At 43.1% G+C, this 25005-nt stretch overlaps 1 protein-coding gene across 1 annotated transcript in view; it reads left to right on the forward strand.

Moving 5' to 3' along the window:
• RYR3 (ryanodine receptor 3) overlaps positions 1-25005 on the forward strand; it is a 593263-nt gene that overhangs the window by 223431 nt on the left and 344827 nt on the right. Inside the window, exons 20-23 of the mRNA XM_084844796.1 lie at positions 19005-19221; positions 19468-19572; positions 21778-21881; positions 24614-24697. Of these exons, the coding sequence (XP_084700922.1) occupies positions 19005-19221; positions 19468-19572; positions 21778-21881; positions 24614-24697 (510 nt within the window). The remainder of the gene's footprint in view (positions 1-19004; positions 19222-19467; positions 19573-21777; positions 21882-24613; positions 24698-25005) is intronic.

The raw sequence follows: 25005 nt of genomic DNA on the forward strand, positions 1-25005 counted from the left end.
GCACTGAGTGAAGTCACTATTATTTAATGATTTTTTTCATGACCTATGTGAAATGATTTAGGTCTCTGTCATTCATCAATGGACAAGTGTCTACACATAGCACCATATTTGGCACTAACTGAGATCTTTCTTGGCAGCATCAACAAGAGGTCAAGCTCTCTTCTCACATAAAAGGATTTAAGGAACAGTGATGAATCGGTATGGCTTATGCTTCACTGCTCAGTTCCATAAAATAGTACAATGAAGACCTTTGAGATTCAGCTGTATTAATGTGGTACCTTTTTCAAGCTGTAATATAATTATGAAAAATTGTGGTGCATTTCAACAATTATTCCTGCCCCCCTTCCCTTTAACAAAAGAATACCCCTTCTCTATGATATTATTTTAGGAAGTAAGAACACAATCCTAGCCGCAACTAAGCAATCTTTAACACATGCCTGACTTTCCCTCCAACAATCAGTGAGAACTTAGAACTGCTGACTTTTATTGGATCTAGTTGTCTATCACAACTAGAGCACCAATGTTTTTAAGACCACTGTGAGTGCACACATTGCTCCAACAAATGCTGGAAGTTGACAGGGGCCTTATAACTGCCTTGGTCCAGATTACCTCTCCTAGCCTCCATCCTCTTGCCTGAGGGATATGGCTTCTTAAAGGAACAACCTTCTGGTTTGAAGGTGAAAGCTTCACTTCATCTCCATAGCTTCTTACATGGTCAGGTGTTGTGGAGCAGAGAGTGCTTCATTCCTCAGGTTGGGCTCAAGGTGAAATGTCTGTGAGGATCTTTGCTCACAGGCCACAAGATCCTTAGTTTCACTGTCAGGAATCCAGTTGTGTTCTTCATCTGGCAGTACAGCAGCCTAAACTGCAACCCAGCTCATCCTCCTCCAGCTCTGAGCCTTGAAATTTGCTCAAGGCTATGTTCATGACACCCTCAGAAGTGGCTATTTGTGAGCAAAGAGGCTGTAGCATGAGAGAAAAGGCAGGAAAATCCTGTTGCATGAATGTTCATGCTTCTGACCGTGGGAAACTGTAGCAGCAATTAAATTTGAATGGAAATATTGAGGCATAATGTGTCAAAGTAGCAAGCATTGTACAAATTTTTCAAGCTTGAATTCTAATTTGAAAGAAAGGTCTATTAAATAAGGAAATATGGAGGATCTGTTAGCTGGACTTGTGGCCAGCCCAGGAATAGGCTTTCAACCAGTGTGGATGGGATTGCATCCCTCCTTTAAGGAGCAAATTCATAATTTGAGAATGTTCTTGGGTCTGACCTTGAGGCTAGATAAACAGGTGGTGATTGTGGCCTACAGTGCTTTTACACAACTTCAGATGTGCCAACTACTACAGATATTCTGGGTGAAGGCATGTCTTGCCAGAGTTGTGTATGCCTTAGTTTCTTCCAGGTTGGACTACTGTAACACACTATACATGGGACCATCTTTTGAAAAGTGTCCAGAAATGGACAGAAAAAGAAATTGGCAGTTTAGTCCACCCCTACTGATAGGAGTCCAGCTTTGTGAATAGGCAAACTCCATGTTAGGCATAATTATAAAAGGAACTGAGAATAAAACTGCCAATATCATACTGCCCCTGTACAAATCTATGGTGTGACCACACTTGGAATACTGTGCTCTGATCACCACACCAGTTCTGATCACCACACCTGAAAAAAGATATTGTAGAGCTGAAAAAATGCAGAAAAGGGTAATTAAAATGATCAAGGGGCTGGAGCATCTCCCCTATGAGAGAAGGTTAAAACAGCTGGGATTGTTTAGTCTGGAAAAAAGGACGGTAAGGGAAGACATGATAGAGGTCTACAAAATTATGCATGGTGTGGAAAATATGGATAGGGAGACATTTTTTCCCTTTCACATAACACTAGAACTTGGGGTCATCCTATGACGCTGATTGGTGGGAGATTCAGGACAGATAAAAGGAAGTACTTCATCACACAGCACATAGTTAAACTATGGAATTCACTACCACAGGATGTAGTGATGGCCACCAGTTTGGATGGCTTTAAAAGGGGCTTGGACGAATTCCTGGAGGAAAAGGCTATCAATGGCTACTAGTCTTGATGGCTATGTGCTACCTCCAGTACCAGAGACAGTGAGCTTATGTTGCTGGGGAACATGGGTGGGAGGGTGCCATTGTACCCTGCTTGTAGGTTCCTGGTCAACAGCTGGTTGGCCACTGTGTGAACAGAATACTGGACTAGATGGACCCTTGGTCTAGAGTCATAGAATCATAGAATAGTACGGTTGGAAGGGGCCTACAAGGCCATTGAGTCCAACCCCCTGCTCAATGCAGGAATCCAAGTCAGAGCATCCCTGACAGATGGTTGTCCAGCCTCGTCTTGAATGCCTCCAGTGTGGGAGAGCACACTACCTCCCTAGGTAATTGGTTCCATTGTCGTATTGCTCTAACAGTCAGGATGTTTTTCCTGATGTTCAGCCAGAATCTGGCTTCCTGTAACTTGAGCCCATTATTCCATGTCCTGCATTCTGGGATGATGGAGAAGAGATGCTGGCCTTCCTCTGTGTGACAACCTTTCAAGTCCTTGAAGAGCGCTATCATATCTCCCCTCAGTCTTCTCTTCTCAAACATGCCCATTTCTTTCAGTCTCTCTTCATAGGGCTTTGCTTCCGGTCCCCTGATCATCTTTGTTGCCCTCCTCTGAACCCTCTCCAGCTTGTCTGCAATCTGCATCCTTCTTAAAATGTGGTGCCCAGAACTGGACACAGTACTCCAGATGAGGCCTAACCAGTGCTGAGTAGAGGGGAACTAGGACTTCCCAGGATTTGGAAGTGATGCTTCTATTAATGCAGCCCAAAAGAGCATTTGCCTTTTTTTGCAGCCACATCACATTGTTGGCTCATATTCAGCTTGTGATCTATAACAATTCCAAGATCCTTCTCACTTGCAGTGTTGGAGAGCACTGGGCCCAGCACTGCAGTGAGTTTTTCTGCCAGTTCCTTTATTACTCTAGGATGCAGTTCATCTGGCCCTGGAGATTTGAACTCATTCAAAGTAATTAGGTGTTCCTTGACCATATGCCTATCAATCTCAAGCTGCAATCCTGCCCCTTCAGCCTGTACTTCGCCTTTGCCAGGGGGGTCATAGACCCTCTTTTGGGAGAAGACTGAGCCAAAGTCTGATCCAGCATGGCTCTTCTTATGTTCTTAGATAACACCTATATTGTTCCAACTTCATTGGCTCCTAATTTTTTTCCATGCCCAGTTGAAATTGCTGATGTTGGCCTTTAAAGCCTTAAAGAGTTTGGGACCTGGATATCTGAAGGACCGCCTTCTCCCAAATGAATTTTGGCAGCAAACCATGACTTTCCCCCCTTTTTCTTGGGGGAGCAGAATACAGGCAATGGAGGGCAGCAGGGGTTCCACTGGGGGATGATGGTGGGCACATGTTGCCCACCCTGGTCTAAATGAAAAGGAATCTCAAGAATGAATCCAAAGGATTGAGAAATCTTGCTTATACTTATCAGCTTGGAAAAATTATTAAACAGGAAGATTCCTATTTTAAAAAGAGTGAGAGAAAAGACTTCAGAAGGCTGCCTGCCTTTGTAGATAATCTTTCATGTAGTTCTAGAAGGAATGGAATCCTAGGAGCATTGGAGAGAGCAGGACCTTTCAAAGGATAGAGGTAAATCCATTGGTTATGGCTCTAAGCAGTTAGGCAGATTGTCTTCCTGTGATAAAAGAATCCTTGGGTCTGATTCATACATTTATTTCTGCATCTGTGAAGTCAATCCCTTCGCCACATCATTTTCACATAGAAAGCCATTTGTCTGAAATAAACCCTATGTGAAAAACTCCAACATTATCCTTCAAATCAAACCTGCTATGGTGAGATATTCACATGGGAGTTATTTCCAAGTGGCGTCCTACGTGAAAAATGAGTTTGTAAAATCACTTTATTTGTAGACAATTGTAACAATTTCCAGAGGACTAGCTGTATCAGTCTGTATTAGAGCAAAACAAAAACAAAAGCAGTCTTAATAACTCCATAAAGAATAACAAATGTATTATGACATAAGCTTTCATGGACTGGACTGAGATAACATTTCATATATCTGATAAAGTGGACTCTAATCCACAAAAGCTTATGCCATAATAAATTTGTAAGCCTTTAAACCACAAGTCTTTTTGTTGCTTTTGCTACCAGTAGACAGTATATCTCAAATAAATTTGTGATGCCTGATTAATATGTTCAAGCAGCCGTGTGGGTGGCTACTTGAAGTCCAACTACAGCTTAATGTGGCAAGCAGTTCATCAAAACACTTCTCCTGTGCAATTTAACCATTTTAACCACAGCATGATAAGTTATCAAACAGAGGACTTGCGATGGTGCAGTCAAAAATTGCTTGAATGTATGTATGAACTGAATCAGACTTAAAACAGGCAAGTGGCAAGTCAAGGATTGTTTTAATTTATATTTTTGGTAAATTGGAAGAATCGGAACTTCCTTTCAATCTTTTCACATGCTAAAAATTACTTTTATAGAGGTAGGTTACTAAAAAAATGTTGTAGCAGGCTATTAACATCTGTGGACTCATTTGCGAGTCTGCCTGAAAAGCTAACACAAAAAGCAATCCTAAACATTTTTACTCAGAATTAAGTCCTACAGTGTTCAATGGGGATTATTTTCTAGTGTGCTTTAAATAAACTACAGATCTGTAAATTTATTTGAAATAGGATAGCAAAAAGTTTGAAAGCTGAAGAAATGGTCTATATGTTGGATCTAGAGAGAAGCTCATGGAATGGAGCTGTGAGAAGCTGAATTTCCTGCCCCCTTCTCCCCCCAGCTCCCTGAAATGAAAGGGTAGTAGGAAGGCTTGCAGATGCATGGTATGGATGTTCATTCTCTTTGTAGAACTAAGGTCTTTTAGATCTATAAATATATTTCTCCCTTACTTCACAAAGTGGAACATCATTCTAAAAACCTTTTCTCTATAAACTCCTTTTTTAATGATGATCAATCAGTTGTATATTGAATATGCTGAAACTGTGTTTAAAAGGGGATCAATTAGTTATGTAACTCCCAAGCGTTTTGCATCCTTCTTTTGCTGATCTTCTGTTGATTTTATTCTGGATTTTGTAGATTTTATGTTTGTTCTGTTGATACTGGGCAGTATCAAACACTGCCACTCCGCTTATACCACTAATGTAGCGCCACTGTAAGCTATCTCAAGCCCAACACCAATACTGTATGCTGTTGTGACGGGCTTTCCAGGGGGTTTCTCCACGAGCGATTTACTGTGAGTTGGCTGTATTTGGAGGTCATTTGGGGCACAGTTGTAGCCATCTCGCAGCTATCCCTGAGATTTTCATGGAAAAAATGGTTTTTCTGAGACTACTTTTAGTCTGATTGTTTTGTGTGTGCTTAATTCGGCTTGTCTGTGTTTCTGTTTCAGTGTGTACCAACAGCATGATAGCCCTGCCCACGGGCGTGTCTTTCACCTGACCATGACTTCACTGACCTTGGTCAAGAGGTGTTCCCCCAATGTTTCCCCTCCCTGTGTTTCCCCAATGCTTCTGCCATTTTGCAGCTGGCCCTTCAGGAGTTCCGAGCTACTTCATGGTATTTCATGTTTCCTGCCTCCCAGCTGAGCAGAGCAGAGGAAGCAGAAGAAGGTCTAGGGACTATAGAAGCAAGCAAGCTCCCAGAGAGTGAGCGATCAGAGCGAGCAAACAGGGAGAGCATACAGGAGTTGGCCAGGGGAATTGCAGTGGAAGAGGAGACAAAGGCAAAGAGGTAAATGGGCTGGAGTAAGCCCAGGGGCTTACTGTCCTTTTCCTTGTGAGCTTACCAGGTGCTCCTGAGAGCTCCAATTGAATTGAAGGGGTGTGGCTTGAGTACTCCCAGCAGCTGTGTGGGCAGGAAGTTTCAGTCTGTTTCCCACCTCCCAGCTGAGCAGAGCAGAGCAGAGGAAGCAGCTCCAGCTGGTTTAGGGACTATAGAAGCAAGCAAGCTCCCAGAGAGCGAGCAATCAGGGAGAGCAAATGGGAGTTGGCCAGGGGAGTTCAGCAGGGGAGGTCAAGGGGAACGCCCCTAACATTTTTTTAAAAGCATTTTTTTTTACTTTATTTTTCTTGTAACAAACACTTCCATACCAGTGGGACTCTGTTTTTAACCTCCAGTGACTAGAGGACCAGGCACAGGCTACTCTAGAACAATCAGAAAGCTAGACACACAAAGGGAAAAGAGGCTATGGAAGGACAAGACTCTCCAGTGGTGGTGACCTGCAAGGTGTGTGCAATGTTTGTTTTCTTGCCTGAGAACAACATGGCCTACACGTGCAACAAGTGCAAGTTGATCACATTGCTGGAAGAAAAAGTAAGAGGACTGGAGTGGCAACTGTCAACCCTCCAGGGAATAAGAGAACACGAAGAGTTCTTGGACAGAATGGGGGAACTACAGCAGCAAAGTGAAGACCAGAAGCTTGAAGAGCAAGCTGAGGCAGAAGAAGGAAATGCTGAGGTGAGGAAAAATGCAGTAGAGGATACTCCTTGGAAAAGGGTGACAGGAGCAGAAGAACTAGAAGCCATTCTACACCAGTGGAAGCATTAGAACTATGGAACCGTTTTCAGGTACTTGAGGATGAAACTGAAGGACAGATTGCAGAGGAAGAATTACAGGGGAACCTGCATGAGAGCGAGCAAGAGGCTGAAGGTCAGTCAAGCAGAGGTGATGAAACCAAGGCCTACAACAACAAGAGAAGAATAGTAGTAGTGGGAGACTCCTTGCTGCATGGGATCGAAACCCAAGTATATTGCGAAGACCCGTCGACTTGCCAGGTATGCTGTCTTCCAGGAGGACGGATTAGAGACGTGACTGAAGGGTTGCCTGCACTCATAAAGCCCACTGACAGGTATCCCTTTCTTTTCATCCATTGGAAACAAATGATACCGCCAAGTGGAGCTAGAAAGAAATAATGTCAGCCTTTGAAGCTTTGGGAAGGAAACTCAAGAGCTTTGGGGCCCAGATAGTTTTCTCATCCATCCTTCCAGTAGTTAGAAGAGGGATAGAAAGGGAAAGAAAATACACCAGGTGAATGACTGGCTACAAAGGTGGTGCCAACGAGAGAGATTTGGATTCTGGGACCACGGGCTATACTTCCTGGAAGATGAACTGTTGGCAAGGGATGGGTTGCACCTCACAAAGGCTGAAATTAATGAAGAACTGGCCACAGCATGAATGCTGGCCACAGCATGAATAACTTTATCAGGAGGGCTTTAAACTGAATCCTATGGGGAAGGGAGACGTAAAGTTGGGGGTAACAATGGACGAAGTCTCATGTGCAGCAACGGAGAGAACAGCTCTAATAGCGCCCAATAATTAGGGATGTGCAAAAGTCACTTACCTTTTCGAAGGGGTGATTCACGGTGGGGGGGGAGGCACTCTGCCCCTCCCCCCGAAATCCTAACCCGGCCAGCTCCGCTCCGCAGCAACTCTGTGGAGCTGCCGGCCGGGTGCATTCGCAGGTGTGCGGAGCCTGCGGATGCAAATGGCGGCGACTACGGCAGCCGCCATTTGCACCCCTGCTTTTTTGCCGTGATAGGCTACGTAAATATTTATGTAGGCGGCCATTTTTGCTGTGATAGGCTATGTAAATACTTACGTAGCCTATCACGGCTAATGCAGGGACGCCATTTGCGTTCCCTTTTTTGCTGTGATAGGCTATGTAAATATTTATGTAGCCTATCACGGCCTCTGCAGGGACGTAAATGGCATCCCTGCGTTAGCTGTGATAGGCTACGTAAGTATTTACATAGCCTATCACGGCAAAAATGGGGAAGCAAATGGCGGCTGCAGATGCGGCCACCATTCGCAAAGCAGTGCGAACAGCACCAGATAAGTGCTCCGTTTCACGCGCCTTTCACGGGGTGGTGGGGCGGGTTGCCTTCGTTCCGCCACGGATTTTGGGGGGCCGAATGCACTGGCATTTGGCCTCACTGAGATCCATGGCGGAATCCTCTGACATCCTACCAATAATAGTCTTCAGAAACATGTAGGAAGAAAGCCAGACTATAAAGCACATGGTCTTCCATATCTAAATACAGAGTAATACTTTAGCGTTGCCCTTATTTTCGCCGTAGTCTACATAATCTTTACGTAGACTACAGCGACCAAATAAGGAATGTGAATGGCGGCTCCCTATGGGGGCCGCCATTAGCCGTACGCGCTTTTTTTTTTTTTTAAGTCACCCGTGATAGGCTACGTGACGATTTACGTAGCCTATCACGGCTGACTTTGCAGATCTAGCCGTGATAGGCTACGTTAATCGTCACGTAGCCTATCACGGGGGCGTTTTTTTTTTTTTTTTTACTTTTATTGGAATGGCGGCGGCGGCAGCCGGTCGAAAGACCGGCTGCTGCCTCTGCCCCTGTCGAAGACCTGACGAACCGCCGCCGGGACCCGGGATCTATGCCGCCGGGACCCGGGATCTATGGGCTCAGTGTCCACCCTGACATTCTGGAGCAGATGATAAAGCAATCCATCTGTAAGCACCTTGAAAACAATGCAGTGATTACTTGAAGCCAACATGGATTTGTCAAGAACGAATCCTGCCAGATGAATCTGATCTCATTTTTTGATCAGGTCATCTCCCTTGTGGACTGTGGAAATGCTGTGGACATAATATATCTCGACTTAGGCAAAGCTTTTGACAAAGTGCCCCATTATATTCTGATGAGCAAACTAGCTCAAAGTGGGCTAGATGAAACAATGATCCGGTGGATCCACAGTTGGCTACAAATTCAGACTCAAAGACTGCTTATCAATGGGATCTTCTCAAACTGGGGAGAGGTAACAAGCGGGGTTCCGCAGGGCTCAGTCCTGCACTCAGTCCTGGGCCCAGTGCTCTTCAACATTTTTATTAATGACTTGGAGGAGGAGGTGCAGGGAATGCTGATCCAATTTGCAGATGACACAAAATTGGGTGGGATAGCTAATACCCTGGAAGACAGAAACAAAATTCAAAGTGATCTTGATAGGCTGGAGCATGGGCAGAAAACAACAGAATGAAATTTCATAAGGATAAATGCCAAGTTCTGCACGTAGGAAAAAGAAACCAAATGCACAGTTACAAGATGGGGGATACGTGGCTCAGCAACACTACAAGCGAGAAGGAACTTGGAATTGTTGTCGACCACAAGCTGAATATGAGCCAACAATGTGATGTGGCTGCAAAAAAGGCCAATGCTCTTTTGGGCTGCATTAATAGAAGCATAGTTTCCAAATCCTGGGAAGTCCTAGTTCCCCTCTACTCAGCACTGGTTAGGCCTCATCTGGAGTACTGTGTCCAGTTCTGGGCACTGCACTTGAAGAAGGATGCAGACAAGCTGGAGAGGGTTCAGAGGAGGGCAACAAAGATGATCGGGGCTGGAAAAAAAGTCCTATGAAGAGAGACTGAAAGAACTGGGCATGTTTCTTGAGAAGACAAGACTGAGGGGAGATATGATAGTGCTCTTCAAGGACTTGAAAAGTTGTCACACAGAGGAAGGCCAGGATCTCTTCTCGATTATCCCAGAATGCAGGACACGGAATAATGGGCTCAAGTTACAGGAAGCCAGATTCCGGCTGAACATCAGGAAAAATGTCCTGACTGTTAGAGCAATACGACAATGGAACCAACTACCTAGGAAGGTAGTGGGCTCTCCCACACTGGAAGCATTCAAGATGAGGCTGGACAGCCATCTGTCAGGGATGCTCTGACTTGGATTCCAGCATTGAGCAGGGGGTTGGGCTCGATGGTCTTATAGGCCCCTTCCAACCCTACTGTTCTATGATTCTATGATTTACTTCGCCTTGCCTACCACTAACCTCTGGCGGCCATCCCCCCAAAATTATAGGTGTGCTCTGCTCAGCAGCTTCTACCTTTTAAAAAGAGGAACATTTGGTGGTGGTGATGATGATGATGATGATGATAATCCCTTCCAAAATGGGTAAGCCGAAATCTGAATTTGAAGACTTCCTTGTGAACCTGGTCCTCCAGAGCTCCCACCCCAATTTCCCTACATCTCAGAAATCTGCTTTAAATTCAGTCTTCAAATTCAGATTTCAGCTTGCCCATTTTGGAGGGATTCTCCTCGTCATCGTCATCGTTGTTGTTGTTATTGTTATTATTGTTATTAAATGTTCCTCTTTTTGTTTCCAGAAGTCCTATGGGAGATGTTGGCTGCAATTCTAAACTCACCTACAGGGGAGAAAGCCTCATGGAACCCAATGGGGCTTACGTCTGAGTAAAGCGTCATAGTATTGCAATGTTCCCCATTTCTAGCTCCCCCCCCCCGCAATTTCTCCGCATCCCAGAGATCTGCTGTGGAGTTACTGCTCCGCAGCCCATTTTCCCCCATGTGTGCACTTTTGCCTACTTCTTCCACACATCCCCTCTTTTTCCTTTTCTCCTTCCCCCTGCAATGAGAAGGCAAGATCTTTACTGTGGTGAAGCGATCAAGGAGATAAGTGATTGTACATAACAGAGAAACTACAGAATATCAAAGAAGCACAACTTCGCAATCATGATTTAAGAGAGCATTGGAGAATCAAAAGAGCGCTTCAGGGCACATTACTACAGTTAGCCTTTAACACTTTCACTGCATGAGAGTGAGTGTTATTTCTCACTTCTGAATAAACATGCACAGAAAAAGGGGTGGGGAGAATGTTAAAGATTGAAAGCAGGCTGCCTAAATTGATTTGAATGATTGAGTGGCCCCACTAATGTGGTAATGTGAGGGGTTGCATTTAGTCCTGTCGCTACTGTGGTTTTGGAGGGTACATAAATTTAAAAAATGGGTGGGGGAGGGTTGGACATAGGTCGGGGAGGGTGGGGGCACTAACAGTCACACTGCCAGAGAAAGCAGAAGGGGTGGAACCAGGTGCGGGGGAAGAACAGGCTTTCTAAATGATGATGGGAATGAGACTCCATCCAGTAGCCACCCAAACAATTCCCAGTAAACTGCATCTGACCCGCCCAGAGCCCAGGCTAGCATTGGGATAATCAGACAGAACTGATTTGTCTCCAGTAAAAACCGCAACAAAGTGAAGAGTGAACTAAACCCGTTGCCATGGAGATTCCCCCCAGGTAAACCAGTTGCTCCAGCATACACTATTGGCATTCCACTAGAGGTCGCTAATGCTAGCACTACATCAGTGGTATAAGTAGGAATGTATGAAAGTCACTTACCTTTTCGCAGCTTTGATTCGCGGTAGGGGGGAGGCGCTCTGTCCCTCCCCCCGGAATCCTCCCTGGAATCTTAAGAACCCTCAAGGAGGGTTCTTAACAAGCATATGTGTCTGGAAAAATTTGTTTCTGGAAATATATATATATATGTGTGTGTGTGTGTATAAATACATTGTGCACTGAGAAATAACATGAAAGGATCTCTCATCTATCTTGCTTGCTAAGAGGATTTAGAAAACTCAAGGGTCCAGATGTGTTGACATGAAAAGTCAACATCGTTGAGATATATGCCTGGTGCTTTTTGTAACTGAACAGGTGGTATGCTAAATAATGATGCTGCAGGGCTGCCTGTATCTGAAACTCACAGTGTCACAGAAAAAATATTAGGTATTTGACATATTCCTGAAACTCATCCTAGGAAAATTATGTAAAGTGGCTAGAGATGTCATCACAGCTGCTCAGGCAGTTGGGGAACAGGCCTAACAAAATATGTTCAAATGATTGTTATGATCATTTGTGTCAGTTCTAGTACTGAACTGGTGTTCTTTATTAGCTAAATATTATGTATAACTACTTGAATACAGTTTGACTCAGTAGGCTTGTTCTTCTATAATGAACTGGTAGCTGGTAAGAACAAGTCGGTGTTAGAACCTCTGCTCACCATACATCCATTACTTTATTTGGAAACAATGAAACAAAGAAATAATTTGTAAACCAACTAAATGAAATTAAATCAATGTTTACCTGGAAAAGCTCCATCATGAAAATGTATTTCTCTGAGATTTTTTAAATAAAACATTCAATATAGGAAGTGCTAGTGGAAAGTTGTTTATCTAATTCTGTCTTCCCATTCCTCATAAGTGTTTCAGTGTTATTCTGTAGAGAATAAGGCCCCTCCATATCATCTCTCAAAGGTTATCTCAGGTTTAACCACGTTGTAGCTATTGTGCAATATTGCTACAACTATTATTTTTAGACTAATTTGGCACTCTGCCTATACCATAATAATGTAAGTACTTTTCCATTTTATTTGTTTTAAATCCCACTGGGTGTGTGCTCCACACATAGCACCCATATCATGTTACGATTTTCATTTTTCTCTTCACAATGCCACAACTATACCAGGCACATAAGTGTGAAGCCAGAACTGGTGGCATTAATTACCCCATGGTTCAGATTCCAAGTGGAGATTGTGCCGGTTGTGTGTGCATCTCTCTTTCCTGCCTCAAAGTGCTGGCACGCATTTTAGGGCAAAATAGTGAGTGAGGCATATGTGCAACTGCTATAGTGCTGTATTGGGTTTCTAGGCTGCAAAGGCAAGAGAAGTCTGGATACACAGTTGTCATAGCCCAGTACTGCACTTTCCAGTCTGGAAAACTAGCACAGCACTATAACACTTGTGTGGATGCAGTTTTCTTTCTTCCTTTGCCTTACAAGATGAAAGGGAAAGAGGCTGATATGCACGTAGTGCAACATGGTCCTGCACGGTATTTCTGGGCTGGAAACTGATGCACAGTGAGATTTATGCTGCCACTCCTAGCTTTAATACTAGGCTGCTAGGATATTGCAGCAGCAGGTAACTGATGACAGTGGCAAATTGTTGGTAATGGCTAGTGTGGACTGACAGGTAATAAGGGCAGCACAGGTTGACTAATAAACCCATTTGCATTATTAATTCCACAGATCATGTATGTGGATGTATGCAATAGTATAGCTGTTGGAGGGGGGGCGCAATTTGGATTGTGGCTGTGGTGCTGGGAGAGTTTTAACACTTTCCGCAGCACCATTTCCCAATGAAAATTGCCTTGAAAGCTTCTGTTAGCTGTTGAGAGAGGAAAATGTATAGCGAATACCTGTCTTTTCCCCCTTCCATGGCTAGTAGCAGCTTTGGGAGCTATTTAAATTTTGGAAACAGTGTGGGAAGGGTTAACCCCTGCCCTCATCAAAATCAACTCACAGAGCTATTTTTAAGCAAAGAAAAGTCTATGTTGGAGCTCCCATATCACATGTAGTTTGGCTCTGAGCCAGAGGAAGCTGGCTGCCTTATACCAGGGCAAACTATTTATCCATCTACCCCATTATTGTCTCCTCTGGGCTCCTTACAAGGCCTGGCAGGTGGGATCTAAAAATAAATAAATACTCTGACTGGCAACGGCTCTCCATGGTTTCAAGAAGAAGTCATTCTCACCACCAATCTGCTGTCCTTTTTAACTGGAGAGGGCAGGGATTGAACCTTTCCTGCATGTAAAGCATGTGATCTATCACTGAGCCGTGATCTCTAAGAACCATAGCAGACCTAGCAGCAGTACAACCGGCAAAGGACTGGCTTTTGCGCATTGCATGATTCTGTTTTGTTGTGTTTGAGTCCAGGGTTGACCTTCCTGCCATTGCCTCCTCCAGCTTCCTGCCATTGCCTCCTCCAGCTAGCAGCCCTATTGGTTCAAGGAGTAAGGAATAGGAACTTGGCCTTCAGAGCTTCTCTAGTCCCTCACAAAAGGATAGAGAATTGCTCATATATCATGCAGATTTATATGTTATTGAACTAATTTTACATTCTTTCCTTTTGGTTCTTTTTATGTTACTGTCCCTTTTGTTGTTGTTTCTGAGTAAGTGGCTCTGTTCTATTCTTCCTTAGAATTGTTTAGATTGGGCAGGTGCCATTTTATTTTTTTAAAAAAACTGATAGAAAGGGCCATTTGTGTGCTAGAGGTCAACAAGCAGTATTTCTCTCATTTGTGCTGGATTAAATGTGTAGTCCTGGTGACAAAAGATATATGGGCAACTTGGTAGTTCTAGTGTTGTTGCTGCTTAAAAAAAAGAAAGAAAATATGCAGAAAATGTTGTGGGTTTTTTATGTAGCATGTTAATTTAAAAATATTGATGTGGTTAGTTTCTAATCTGAGCATCTGTTCTCTCGTATCGACAATAGCCTGATTATTAGTAAGCAGCACTGCAGGACAAAGTTTGTTTGCACTGTGTGTGGTATTAATTCTAGGGATGTACGAAAGTCACTAACCTTTTTGCAGCTTTGATTTGCGGTGGCGGGGAGGTGCTCCGTCCCTCTCCCCGGAATCCTCCCTGGGCTGGCCCTGCTCCGCAGCGGCTCCTCGGAGCCGCTGGCCAGGGCCGTCCGCAGCCGGAGTTCTGGCCACGGCCAGCTGCTGTGGCCACAAATGGCGGCTGCCATAGAGGCCACCATTTGTGTCCTGCCAGGCTGCCATGATAGGCTACATAAGTATTTATATAGCCTATCACGGCAAAGAGCAAGGTAGGGATGTACGAAAGGGACTTACCTTGTCCCGCAGCTTTTTTCGCGGTGGGGGGGAGGCGCTTCGCTTCTCCTCCCGAAGTTCATCCGTGGCGGAATTCTCCACTATCCCTAATTAATTCTGAAACTTTCTTCCTATCACAGTGTCCCAGTTTGGATATTTTACAGTTGTTTACTCAGCACTACATAATACTTGTTTATTCGCTCAGTCGCTTCCGACTCTTGGTGACTTCATGGACCAGCCCACACCAGAGCTTCCTGTCAGCCATCGCCACCCCCAGCTCTCCCAAGGTCGAGTCCATCACTTCCAGAATATCATCCATCCATTTAGCCCTTGGTCAGCCCCTCTTCCTTTTGCCTTCCACTTTCCCTAGCATCGGCATCTTCTCCAGGGTATCCGGTTTTCTCATTATGTGGTTAAAGTACTTCAGTTTTGCTTTTAATATCATTCCCTCAAGTGAGCAGTCTGGCTTTATTTCCTGGAGTATGGACTGGTTTGATCTTCTTGCAGTCCAAGGCACTCTCAGAATTTTCCTCCAACACCACAGTTCAAAAGCATCTATCTTCCTTCGCTCAGCCTTCCTTATGGTCCAGCTCTCGCAGCCATAGGTTACTACGGGGAATACCATTGCTTTAACTATGCGGACCTTTGTTGTCAGTGTGATGTCTCTGCTCTTCACTATTTTATCAAGATTTGTCATTGCTGTCCTCCCAAGAAGTAAATGTCTTCTGATTTCCTGGCTGCAGTCAGCGTCTGCAGTAATCTTTGCGCCTAGAAAGACAAAGTCTGTCACTGCCTCCACATTTTCTCCCTCTATTTGCCAGTTATCAATCAAGCTGGTTGCCACAATCTTGGTTTTTTTTAGGGTTAACTGCAACTAGGGATGTTAGAGAATTCTGCCATGGATCCCAGGGAGGCCGAATTCCAGGTAATTTGGCCCCCCGAATCCATGGCGGAACGAAGCAACCCGCCCCACCACCCCGTGGAAGCCTCCAAAACAGAGCCTACCTGACTGCGGCTGTGGCGGCAGCAGCGGCGGCTCCAGCAGCGGTGGCGGTTCCAGCTGCTGCCGGGCTGTGGCCGCAAATGGCAACCACTACACCAGCCGCCATTTGCATCCCTGGCAAGCCGTGATAGAGTACGTAAGCATCTACGTAGCCTATCACGGCAAAAGCGGAGATGCGTCACGCAAATTGCATAGCGGCTGCCATTTGCGTCCACGCTTTTGCCATGATAGGCTATGTAAATATTTACGTAGCCTATCATGGCTCAGCGAAGGCACGCAAATGGTGGCCACTACGCTGGCTGCCATTTGCATCCGCAGACATGCCACTGCGGATGCACCCAGCCAGCGGCTCCGCAGAGGTGCCGCAGAGCAGAGCCAGCTGGGGTAGGATTTTGGGGGGAGGGGCAGAGCGCCTCCTCCCCACCGTGGGATGCCATTTATGAAACAAGTAAATGGTTTCGTACATCCCTAACTGCAACCCAGCTTTTGCACTTTCTTCTTTCACCTTCGTCATAAGGTTCCTCAGCTTCTCCTCGCTTTCAGCCATCAAAGTGGTATCATCTGCATATCTGAGATTAATGTTTCTTCCAGCGATTTTAACTCCAGTCTTGGATTCATCAAGTCCAGCACGTCGCATGATGTGTTCTGCATACAGGTTGAATAGGTAGGGTGAGAGCATACAACCCTGCCGTACTCCTCTCCCAATCTTAAACCAGTCCGTTGTTCTGTGGTCTGTTCTTACCGTTGCTACTTGGACATTTACAGATTCCTCAGGAGGCAGACAAGATGACTTGGTATCCCTATACCACCAAGAACTTGCCACAGTTTGTTATGATCCACACAGTCAAAGGCTTTAGAATAGTCAGTAAAACAGAAATATATGTTTTTCTGAAACTCCCTGGCTTTCTCCATTATCCAGCGGATATTGGCAATTTGGTCTCTAGTTCCTCTGCCTTTTCTAAACCCAGCTTGTACATCTGGCAATTCTCGTTCCATGAATTGCTGGAGTCTACCTTGCAAGATCTTGAGCATTACCTTACTGGCATATGAAACTGTTCAATAGTTTCAACATTCTTTAGTGTTTCCCTTTTTTGGTATGGGGATATAGGTTGATTTTTTCCAATCTGATGGCCATTCTTGTGTTTTCCAAATTTGCTGGCATATGGCATGCATCACCTTGACAGCATCATCTTGCAAGATTTTAAACAGTTCAGCAGGGATACCGTCGTCTCCTTCTGCCTTGTTATTAGCAATGCTTCTTAAGGCCCATTCAGCCTCACTCTTCAGGATGTCTGGCTCTAACTCACTGACCACACCATCAAATCTATCCCCGATATTATTATCCTTTCTATACAGAACTTCTGTATATTCTTGCCACCTTTTCTTGCTCTCTTTTACTTCTGTTAGGTCCTTGCCATCTTTGTTTTTGATCACACCCATTTTTGCCTGGAATTTACCTCTGATGTTTCTGATTTTCTGGAAGAGGTCTCTTGTCCTTCCTATTCTATTATCTTCTTCCACTTCCGCACATTGCTTGTTTAAAAATAATTCCTTATGTCTTCTGGCTAACCTCTGGAATTCTGCATTTAATTGGACATATCTCCCCCTATTACTGTTGCCTTTTGCTTTCCTTCTTTCAGGTCTCTCAGCAGACAGCCATCTTGCCTTCTTGGTTTTCTTTTTCTTTGGGATGTTTTTTGTTGCCGCCTCCTGAATAATGTTGCAAACTTCTGTCCATAGTTCTTCCGGGACCCTATCTACTAAATCTAGTCCCTTAAATCTATTCCTCACCTCCACTGCATATTCATTAGGAATATTAGTGAGCTCATATCTAACTGATCTGTGGGTCTTCCCTATTCTCTTTAGTCTGATTCTAAATTGTGCAATAAGAAATTCGTGATCTGAACTACAGTCAGCTCCAGGTCTTGTTTTTACCGACCGTGTAGCTGTCCGCCACCTTTGGCTACAAAGGATGTAGTCAGTCTGATTTCGGTGTCGACCATCTGGTGAAGTCCATGTATATAAAGTTGTCTCTTAGGTTGTTGGAAGAGAGTGTTTGTTATGCACAGGGAGTTGTCTTGGCAAAACTATCAGCCTATGTCCTGCTCTCCCAGACCATGCTTGCCTGTAATTCCAGGTGTCGTTTGACTACCCACCTTAGCATTCCAGTCTCCTGTAATGAAAATAACATATCTTTTTGGCGTATTATCCAGTAGGTGCTGGCGTGCTGTAGATCCTCATAGAACTGATCTACTTCTGCTTCTTCAGCATCTGTGGTTGGGGCGTATATTTGGATCATTGTGATGTTAAATGGCTTACCCTGAATTCGAACTGAGATAATTCTATCGTTTTTTGGATTGTACTACATGATATATGTTATAACCATATTATGCTATCCTTATTTAGATATTCAAAGAGACAGAGAATTTATTATTCTTGTATATCAGGGGGTCCCCAATGAGGTGCCCACATGCACCAGGGTGCCCGTGGGGACCTCCAATGGCACCCATGAAGCTCTCTATTCACTGCCCCTTCAAAAAATTATTTTGAATAAACAACTTGAAAAATGTTAGGGCACCGGATTCTGCTTCCTGTTCCTGAACTTGCTGCTGATCAGCTCTTCAGAAAGCAAGAAGAGAAGGAAAGAGTTGCTTCCGCCCCCACCCAATCTTCTTCCATTCACACAGACCTTTTCCCTTTGCTTCTCTCTATCTCTTCACTCCCAGCCTTGCTAATTCTCTTCATCCAACCCCTTCCCTCACTATTTCTTTCCCTCCCCCATCCCTTTCTCACCCTTCCTAGCACCTAGCCTTGCTCTTTCTCTCCCACTCACCTCTTTCTATTGATGTTTCTCTCCCAGCCTCTAGCCTCACTGTTTCTCTCTACCCCTTTGCCTTGCAATTACCCTCTCCCTCCCAGGCTCTAGCCTTGCTATTTCTGAGAGCTCTACAGTCCAACTGGCTCATGTACTCATCTTCCTGTTCCATCTTGGTGTCAACATAGGAGGGAAGAAATCTGGGCTCTCAGAAGGTGATAGTATTTTTGGTTTCTCATAACATCCCTAACAGAAACATCAAATGCAATATCAGGTCTGCATTGTGTGTTTTGGCTAGCTAACATGGCCATGAGAGCAGTGCCATCTTATGGAAATGTCTTTGCACAGAAAAAATTATATTATTTTTTTGTGTTTTCAGTGTAAATAAATGTCATAAGTAAAATACTGAATCAACTGATGAGGAGGTTTCATGGAATCTTGATCGGTTGGAAATTAAAGATTATTCATGATATATGGTAGAAGACATATGGAAAATAATTAGTTTTTTGTTCAAATAATTTTTTAAATAATGAAAGTTGATGTTCTTTAATAAAATTGCAGCTTAATTAATTTTGGGCTGGGTGGGAATTTGTAAATTAAGTTAGCACAGTAAATATAGCCCTTATATTATCAAATAGATATATGTCATGTTTTTAATATAACCCTCCTTAAATATTATTACACTTTTTCCCATTTACAATTATGTAGAGTGCGTTTCTTAATGGGTGGCCGCCATGGAGAGTTCAAGTTTCTCCCTCCTACTGGCTATGTGCCTTGCTATGAAGCTTTGCTTCCAAAAGAGAAGATGAAACTAGAGCCAGTAAAAGAATATAAGAGAGATTCAGATGGAATTAGAGATTTGCTTGGAACTACACAATTTCTCTCCCAAGCTAATTTTATTCCTTTTCCAATTGACACCAGCCAGGTATGTTTACCAAAAAATAACAATATATAAAACATATTTGATTGAAAATTTAACTTATCAGGGCACCTTTCCTTAGTAGTACAGCATCCTTATAATCGAATTTATTTCCCCAAATTTGTTTTATTATGTAATCTGATCATTCATAAAACACAGAGGATATTGCTTAGAATTATTTTTATCTTGATGAACTTCACATATTTTCTTCAGATAATTTCTTCACATATATATATTCTTCATATATTATAGATTGTTCTGCCTTTCCATCTTGAGAAGATCAGAGACAAGCTTGCTGAAAATATCCATGAACTCTGGGGAATGAATAAAATAGAACTCGGCTGGACTTATGGCAAGGTACAGTTTAAGAGTAATTATGTGAGGGAAAATGAGCCTTGAACTTAAAAAGTCTGGATGTTTTTTTTTTAATCACAATATTCACTTGCATTAAAACAATAATTTAAAACAAAGCCTTGGGGAGCAGAATTTTATGATTCTAAAAATTTATTTTTACTACTTACTGGAAGTAATATTACTGGAATTGAGTAAAGGGTAAGAGAACTGGGCATGTTTAGCCTTGAGAAGAGAAGACTGAGGGGAGATATGATAGCGCTCTTCAAGGACTTGAAAGGTTGTCACAGACAGGAAGGCCAGGATCTCTTTTCCATCATCCCAGAATGCAGGACATGGAATAATGGCCTCAAGTTACAGGAAGCCAGATTCTGGCTGAACATCAGGAAAAACTTCCTGACCGTTAGAGCAACATGACAATGGAAGCAATTACCTAGGGAGGTAGTGGGCTCTCCCACTCTGGAGACATTCAAGATGAAGCTGTACAGCCATCTCTCAGGGATGCTTTGACTTGGATTCCTGCATTGATTAGGGGGTTGGGCTCGATGGTCTTATAGGCCCCTTCCAACCCTACTATTCTATGATTCTATGAGAAAGCCATAGTTGTACAGTTCACAGGGTTGAAAAACTGAAGAATCATTGCAGCTGGAAAATAAGCCATGTGTTCTTCCTTTCCAGAATATGGCACTCCATTGCTTGTAGTGTTGGTATATGGAAAACACTAATGATACATTTGGGCAGGGATGGGGAGAAAGTAGATCTCCAGATGTTCTGGACTTCAACTCCCAGCATTCCTTAGCATTAGCCATGCTGGCAGGGGCTTCTGGGAGTTGAAGTCTGAGACATCTGGAGATATACTTTCTACCCACCCCTGCATTTGGGGATCAAAAATCCTTCTCTTTCAAAGAAGCTTATAGATATACTCATGTGCTAAAAATAATGGAAATTGTAGCTTAATTTCAACACCATGTAAGCAGTAAATATGGCCTACACTCTTCTTGCTTGTTTGCTTGCTTGCTTGCTTTCTAGCTTTCTAGCTTTTTAGCCTCTACTGTTGAAAAAGCTTCCATAGGGGTTTCCACAGGATATAATTTAGCCTCCACACACCCACGCTTTCTCTTTGTCTTTCAACTCCAATTTTCTTGCTCTGCAGATTGGAGGAACGTATTGTTCACGTATTTTCTTCATAGAGAATGAAGAAACAATGTAAAGGTAGTGGCCTTATCAGATACACATCTTTCTTCCGTTTCCCCAAAAGCCTTCACTAGAAGCAGGACTTAATTTTAGTTAGGGCTTTTTAGGACACAGCTCTAGAGCCCATTTCAATGTAATAGCAGCAGTAGTTGTAATTAGGAAGAGTGACTGTGATCATACACAATGTACCTTTCGCTCAGCAATTGATCATCACAACAAGCAGTCACTCATTGGAGGAAGAGTTTCCAAGTAAGAGGCTATGGCTTCCAAGGAGGCTTAAGCCCTGATTTCTCTTAACTAAGCAGGTGAAGACAGAAAGAACCTGTATTGCTGGTTTTCTGCACCAGTAATACCAGACTTCTTCCCCTCGCTAGCACATTTAAGTTTCCATTGTTCCTTCAAAGCTGGCTCCTAGAATATTTGACTGACTCCTAAGGGTTTTTTTAAAGTTTTCATCCCTATCTAATACTAGTTAGTAAACTACTTTAAGGCTGTTTATACAATTTTGAATAGAAATCTGAACTAATGCGTATTACTATGGTACCAGTCCAAATCTCTGCTGCACTTTTGCTGTACTGTGGGGCTCTGAACTGAGTCCTAGAAAAAGCCAGCCATACCTAAGCCTAACTTATATAATCCAGCTGTTGTGCAGTAACTAGTACCACTGCTGTTACCGGTAGGAACAGTTACAGCAGCCCTGGCAAGGAGGCACAAGCTGGTAGTACCTAATTCCCCAGAGCTACTGTGATTGCTCCAGCTAGTCACGGCCATGACAACAGATGTGGCACAATACCTGGAACATGCAAGCTCTAGACCCCAGATATATATGAGTTTCCTGGGACTATTTTCTATATTTCATTGGTTATCAGTAGTCCAGATTTTCATCTACGTTCTAGTTGAGACCTCTGATGGATGGTTGTGCTCCCAAGTTTTATCTGTGAAAGAAACAAATATTTTGTTGTTAGCCTTACATTGGTCTAAGATTAATTCCAGTTTCTTTTGTAAATCATATTATAGATACGAGATGATAATAAAAGACAACACCCTTGTCTAGTGGAGTTTTCAAAACTACCTGAAACAGAGAAGAACTATAATCTTCAAATGTCAACAGAAACTTTAAAGTAAGTTATAAAATGGTAGAATAAAAATAAAATACTATGAGAAATAATTAATTATACAATAGAACATTTTATGAAGACATTTTAATTGTGTTGGATCTGAACTGTATCGTGCTTAGAGCAGACCCACTGAAATTAATGAGACATGTTAGTCATGACTAACTTACCCCATTGATTTAAGTGGGCCTACTCTAAGCATGAATAAGTCTGTATCCAACCCATTGTTTCAGACATTGTGCATCATATATACATTGGCAATGGAATCCTTACCAGAAGTAAGTCCCATTGAATTGGATATGGGATTCCATATTGTACCTAAATAATGGGTGCTGTGCATCTGCAGACATGTGAGTGGCGGAGGGGGAGTCAGTTCTCATGGCAGACTCCTGTCCTTTCATTCTTGTGCTCTCTCCAGTATGAGAGGTGGTATGCTTATGTACACCAGATGCTGGGGAACATGGACAGGAGGGTGCTGTTGCACTCATGTCCTGCTTGTGGATTCCTGGTCAACAGCTGTTTGGCCACTGTGTGAACAGAATGCTGGACTAGATGGACCCTTGGTCTGATCCAGCATGGCTCTTCTTAGTGTTCTTATGTTCTTGATACAAATGTAAAAGCGAGCAATATGTTCGGTCCTTTTCGGGATATTTTTTTTAATTAACGGCAAAGCAAAATTTTTTGTCTCCACATCCCTTATGTTACAGTCTTCCTCCCTCAAATTCCATTTCTTCTAAGGAGGGCTTCTAGCATTTTCCTTTCCTGTACTCTGCCTCAGAAACTGACTGAGCTTTGACTTTTGGTAGATGGTCCAATTCCAATTAACTTGGAGAAAAAGTAGCCCTAAAATATTAATAAAATGTGAATTAAAAAGAGGGATCTTTTTACTGTGCTATAAAACAATTCTCAATTTTTAATTTGCATATTATTAATATTTTAATAGAAAGCAGAAGCATATAATAGAAGATCTAATAGCCAATATATGACCTCAGAAATACCCATTAGTTATTGAAGCAAGAAAATTATGACACCATAAAAGAAGAACTTTCATACTGTTGATTCATGGACATTGTAGTAACCAGTAATACAATTGGTGGGGTTTTTTTTCTAAAATAAGTTTGAAACTATTGGAATACATTATAAAGATAGACATGAATGAAACTAGGGATGCAATCCCATATGCATTTACCTGGAAGTAACTTCTGTTGAACTCAGTGGGACTTATTTTTTAGTAGATATGCATAGCATTGCACTAATATAAATAAAAATAATGATGATAATAATAAGGCTGCAATCCTAAGCATACTCATTTAGAAGTAAGTCCTACTGAAGTCAGTGGGCTAATAAACAAGGTTAGAATATGATGTCAAGGCTGTATTCAGGGCTTGAAGTATGAATCAAGAACAGAAAGAAATAATTAGAAGTCCAGAAAAAAGGTGCAACTGTATGAATGAATAGCAAATAGCTGGGGAATTATAGCATTGGTGCAGCCATTTTTAAATTATTTTTTATGAATGTGAATCTTCTAAATTTGGTTGTGCATAGACATATGGCACATTCTAGATGGATATAAGGAGATAGCTTTTCACAGAAGTGTAAAGTTGGAAGAGACCAAAAGGTTCTTTGGATCTGCAGATATAGATCCACCATCTACACATATAGTAGATTAGCCTGAAACAATCAAACTAGTTATCCATAAGCAGACACTCTAGAAAAGTACTCTCAGAGCATCAGTAATGTGAGATGAATTAGACAAACAGGCTAACGTAGGGATGGACGAAAGTCCCTTACCTGGTCCCGCAGCTTTTTTCGGGGGGGGGGGGGAGGCGCTCCGTTTCTCCCCCGGAAATTCTTGGCGGGTGGGGAGGTGCCCTGTCCCTCCCCACCGAAATTCTGGCTGGGGGGAAGGCGCCTCATCCCTCCCCACTGAAATTCTGGCCGGGGGGGAGCGCCCCGCCTCTCCAGTTGCGAAAGAAAAAAGTAAAGTAAAAAAAAAAAAAGTGATAGGCTACGTAAAGATTTACGTAGCCTATCACGGCTAGATTTTAAAAAAACACCATGATAGGCTACGTAAATCTTTACGTAGCCTATCACGGCTGACTTTGAAAAAAAAAAAAAGCGCGTATGCAAATGGCGGCGCTCATGGGCCATTTGCATTCCTTATTTTGGCATGGGTAGTCTACGTAAAGATTTACGTAGACTACGGTGAAAATAAGGGCAATGCAAACCGCCGCCGGGACCCGCCGCCGCGAGGGACATTTGCACGAGGTAAGACCCATCCCGGGGGGGGGGGCGGACCGTTTCTCCACCAATTTCAGGGGGCTGAATGCGTTGGCATTCGGCCCCCCAGAGATTCATGGAGAAATTCTCCGACATCCCTAAGGCTAAGCCATGAGCTGCAGGGAAAGGCAAACCCCCCAGGGTCATTCACTTACCACTCTGACCTGAGAATCCCCCCCGCTGCCGCCCACAACCTATATGTGGCAACCAGACGGGCTCTGAGTGTGAGCAAACCCCATCCACAGAATCATCATAAAAAAATGTTATCAGGAACATCCTCATGTCACCCCATATCCTGTCCCCATTTGCTGCAGTTCTGATAAAAGGAGGAAATCAAAGTCATATGGGGCAAAGGGGGAAAACTTTTTCTGAGCCACTCTGGACAACAATTTTTCCATAACATCTGATGGATGTCATACTTCTACTGTATTTTTACAACTGACTCTTTATTTTTGTAGAACGCTTTTAGCCCTTGGGTGTCATATTGTTCATATACATCCAGGAGCAGAGGAAGATCTTAAGAAAATCAAGCTGCCAAAAAAGTGAGCACGTTTATAACAATAATGATTGCATATTGATTTCATGTGGTGTTGTGTAATAATTTTATTTGAATTGCTGGTTGAAATTTCTTTATAGCTTTTTGCAAGCAAGGTTCATAAATCTCAGATTTATTGAAGAGCTGCTTGTTCTTACTCTGAGGAGTTTGAGTTGTGGAAGCAATCTGTGGACATTGTGGGAACAGTATTATTAATGGTAGCTGCCACAAAAACTTCTTTTTTTCCTTCTCTATCTAGTACTTATTTGTATTTAGAGTATTTTTATTAGATGAAGATGGGGATTGGGATGGATG

Source organism: Heloderma suspectum, chromosome 1 (assembly GCF_057233095.1).
Source record: "Heloderma suspectum isolate Gila_16-S chromosome 1, 16-S_ref, whole genome shotgun sequence".
Taxonomy (NCBI): Eukaryota; Metazoa; Chordata; class Lepidosauria; order Squamata; family Helodermatidae; genus Heloderma; species Heloderma suspectum.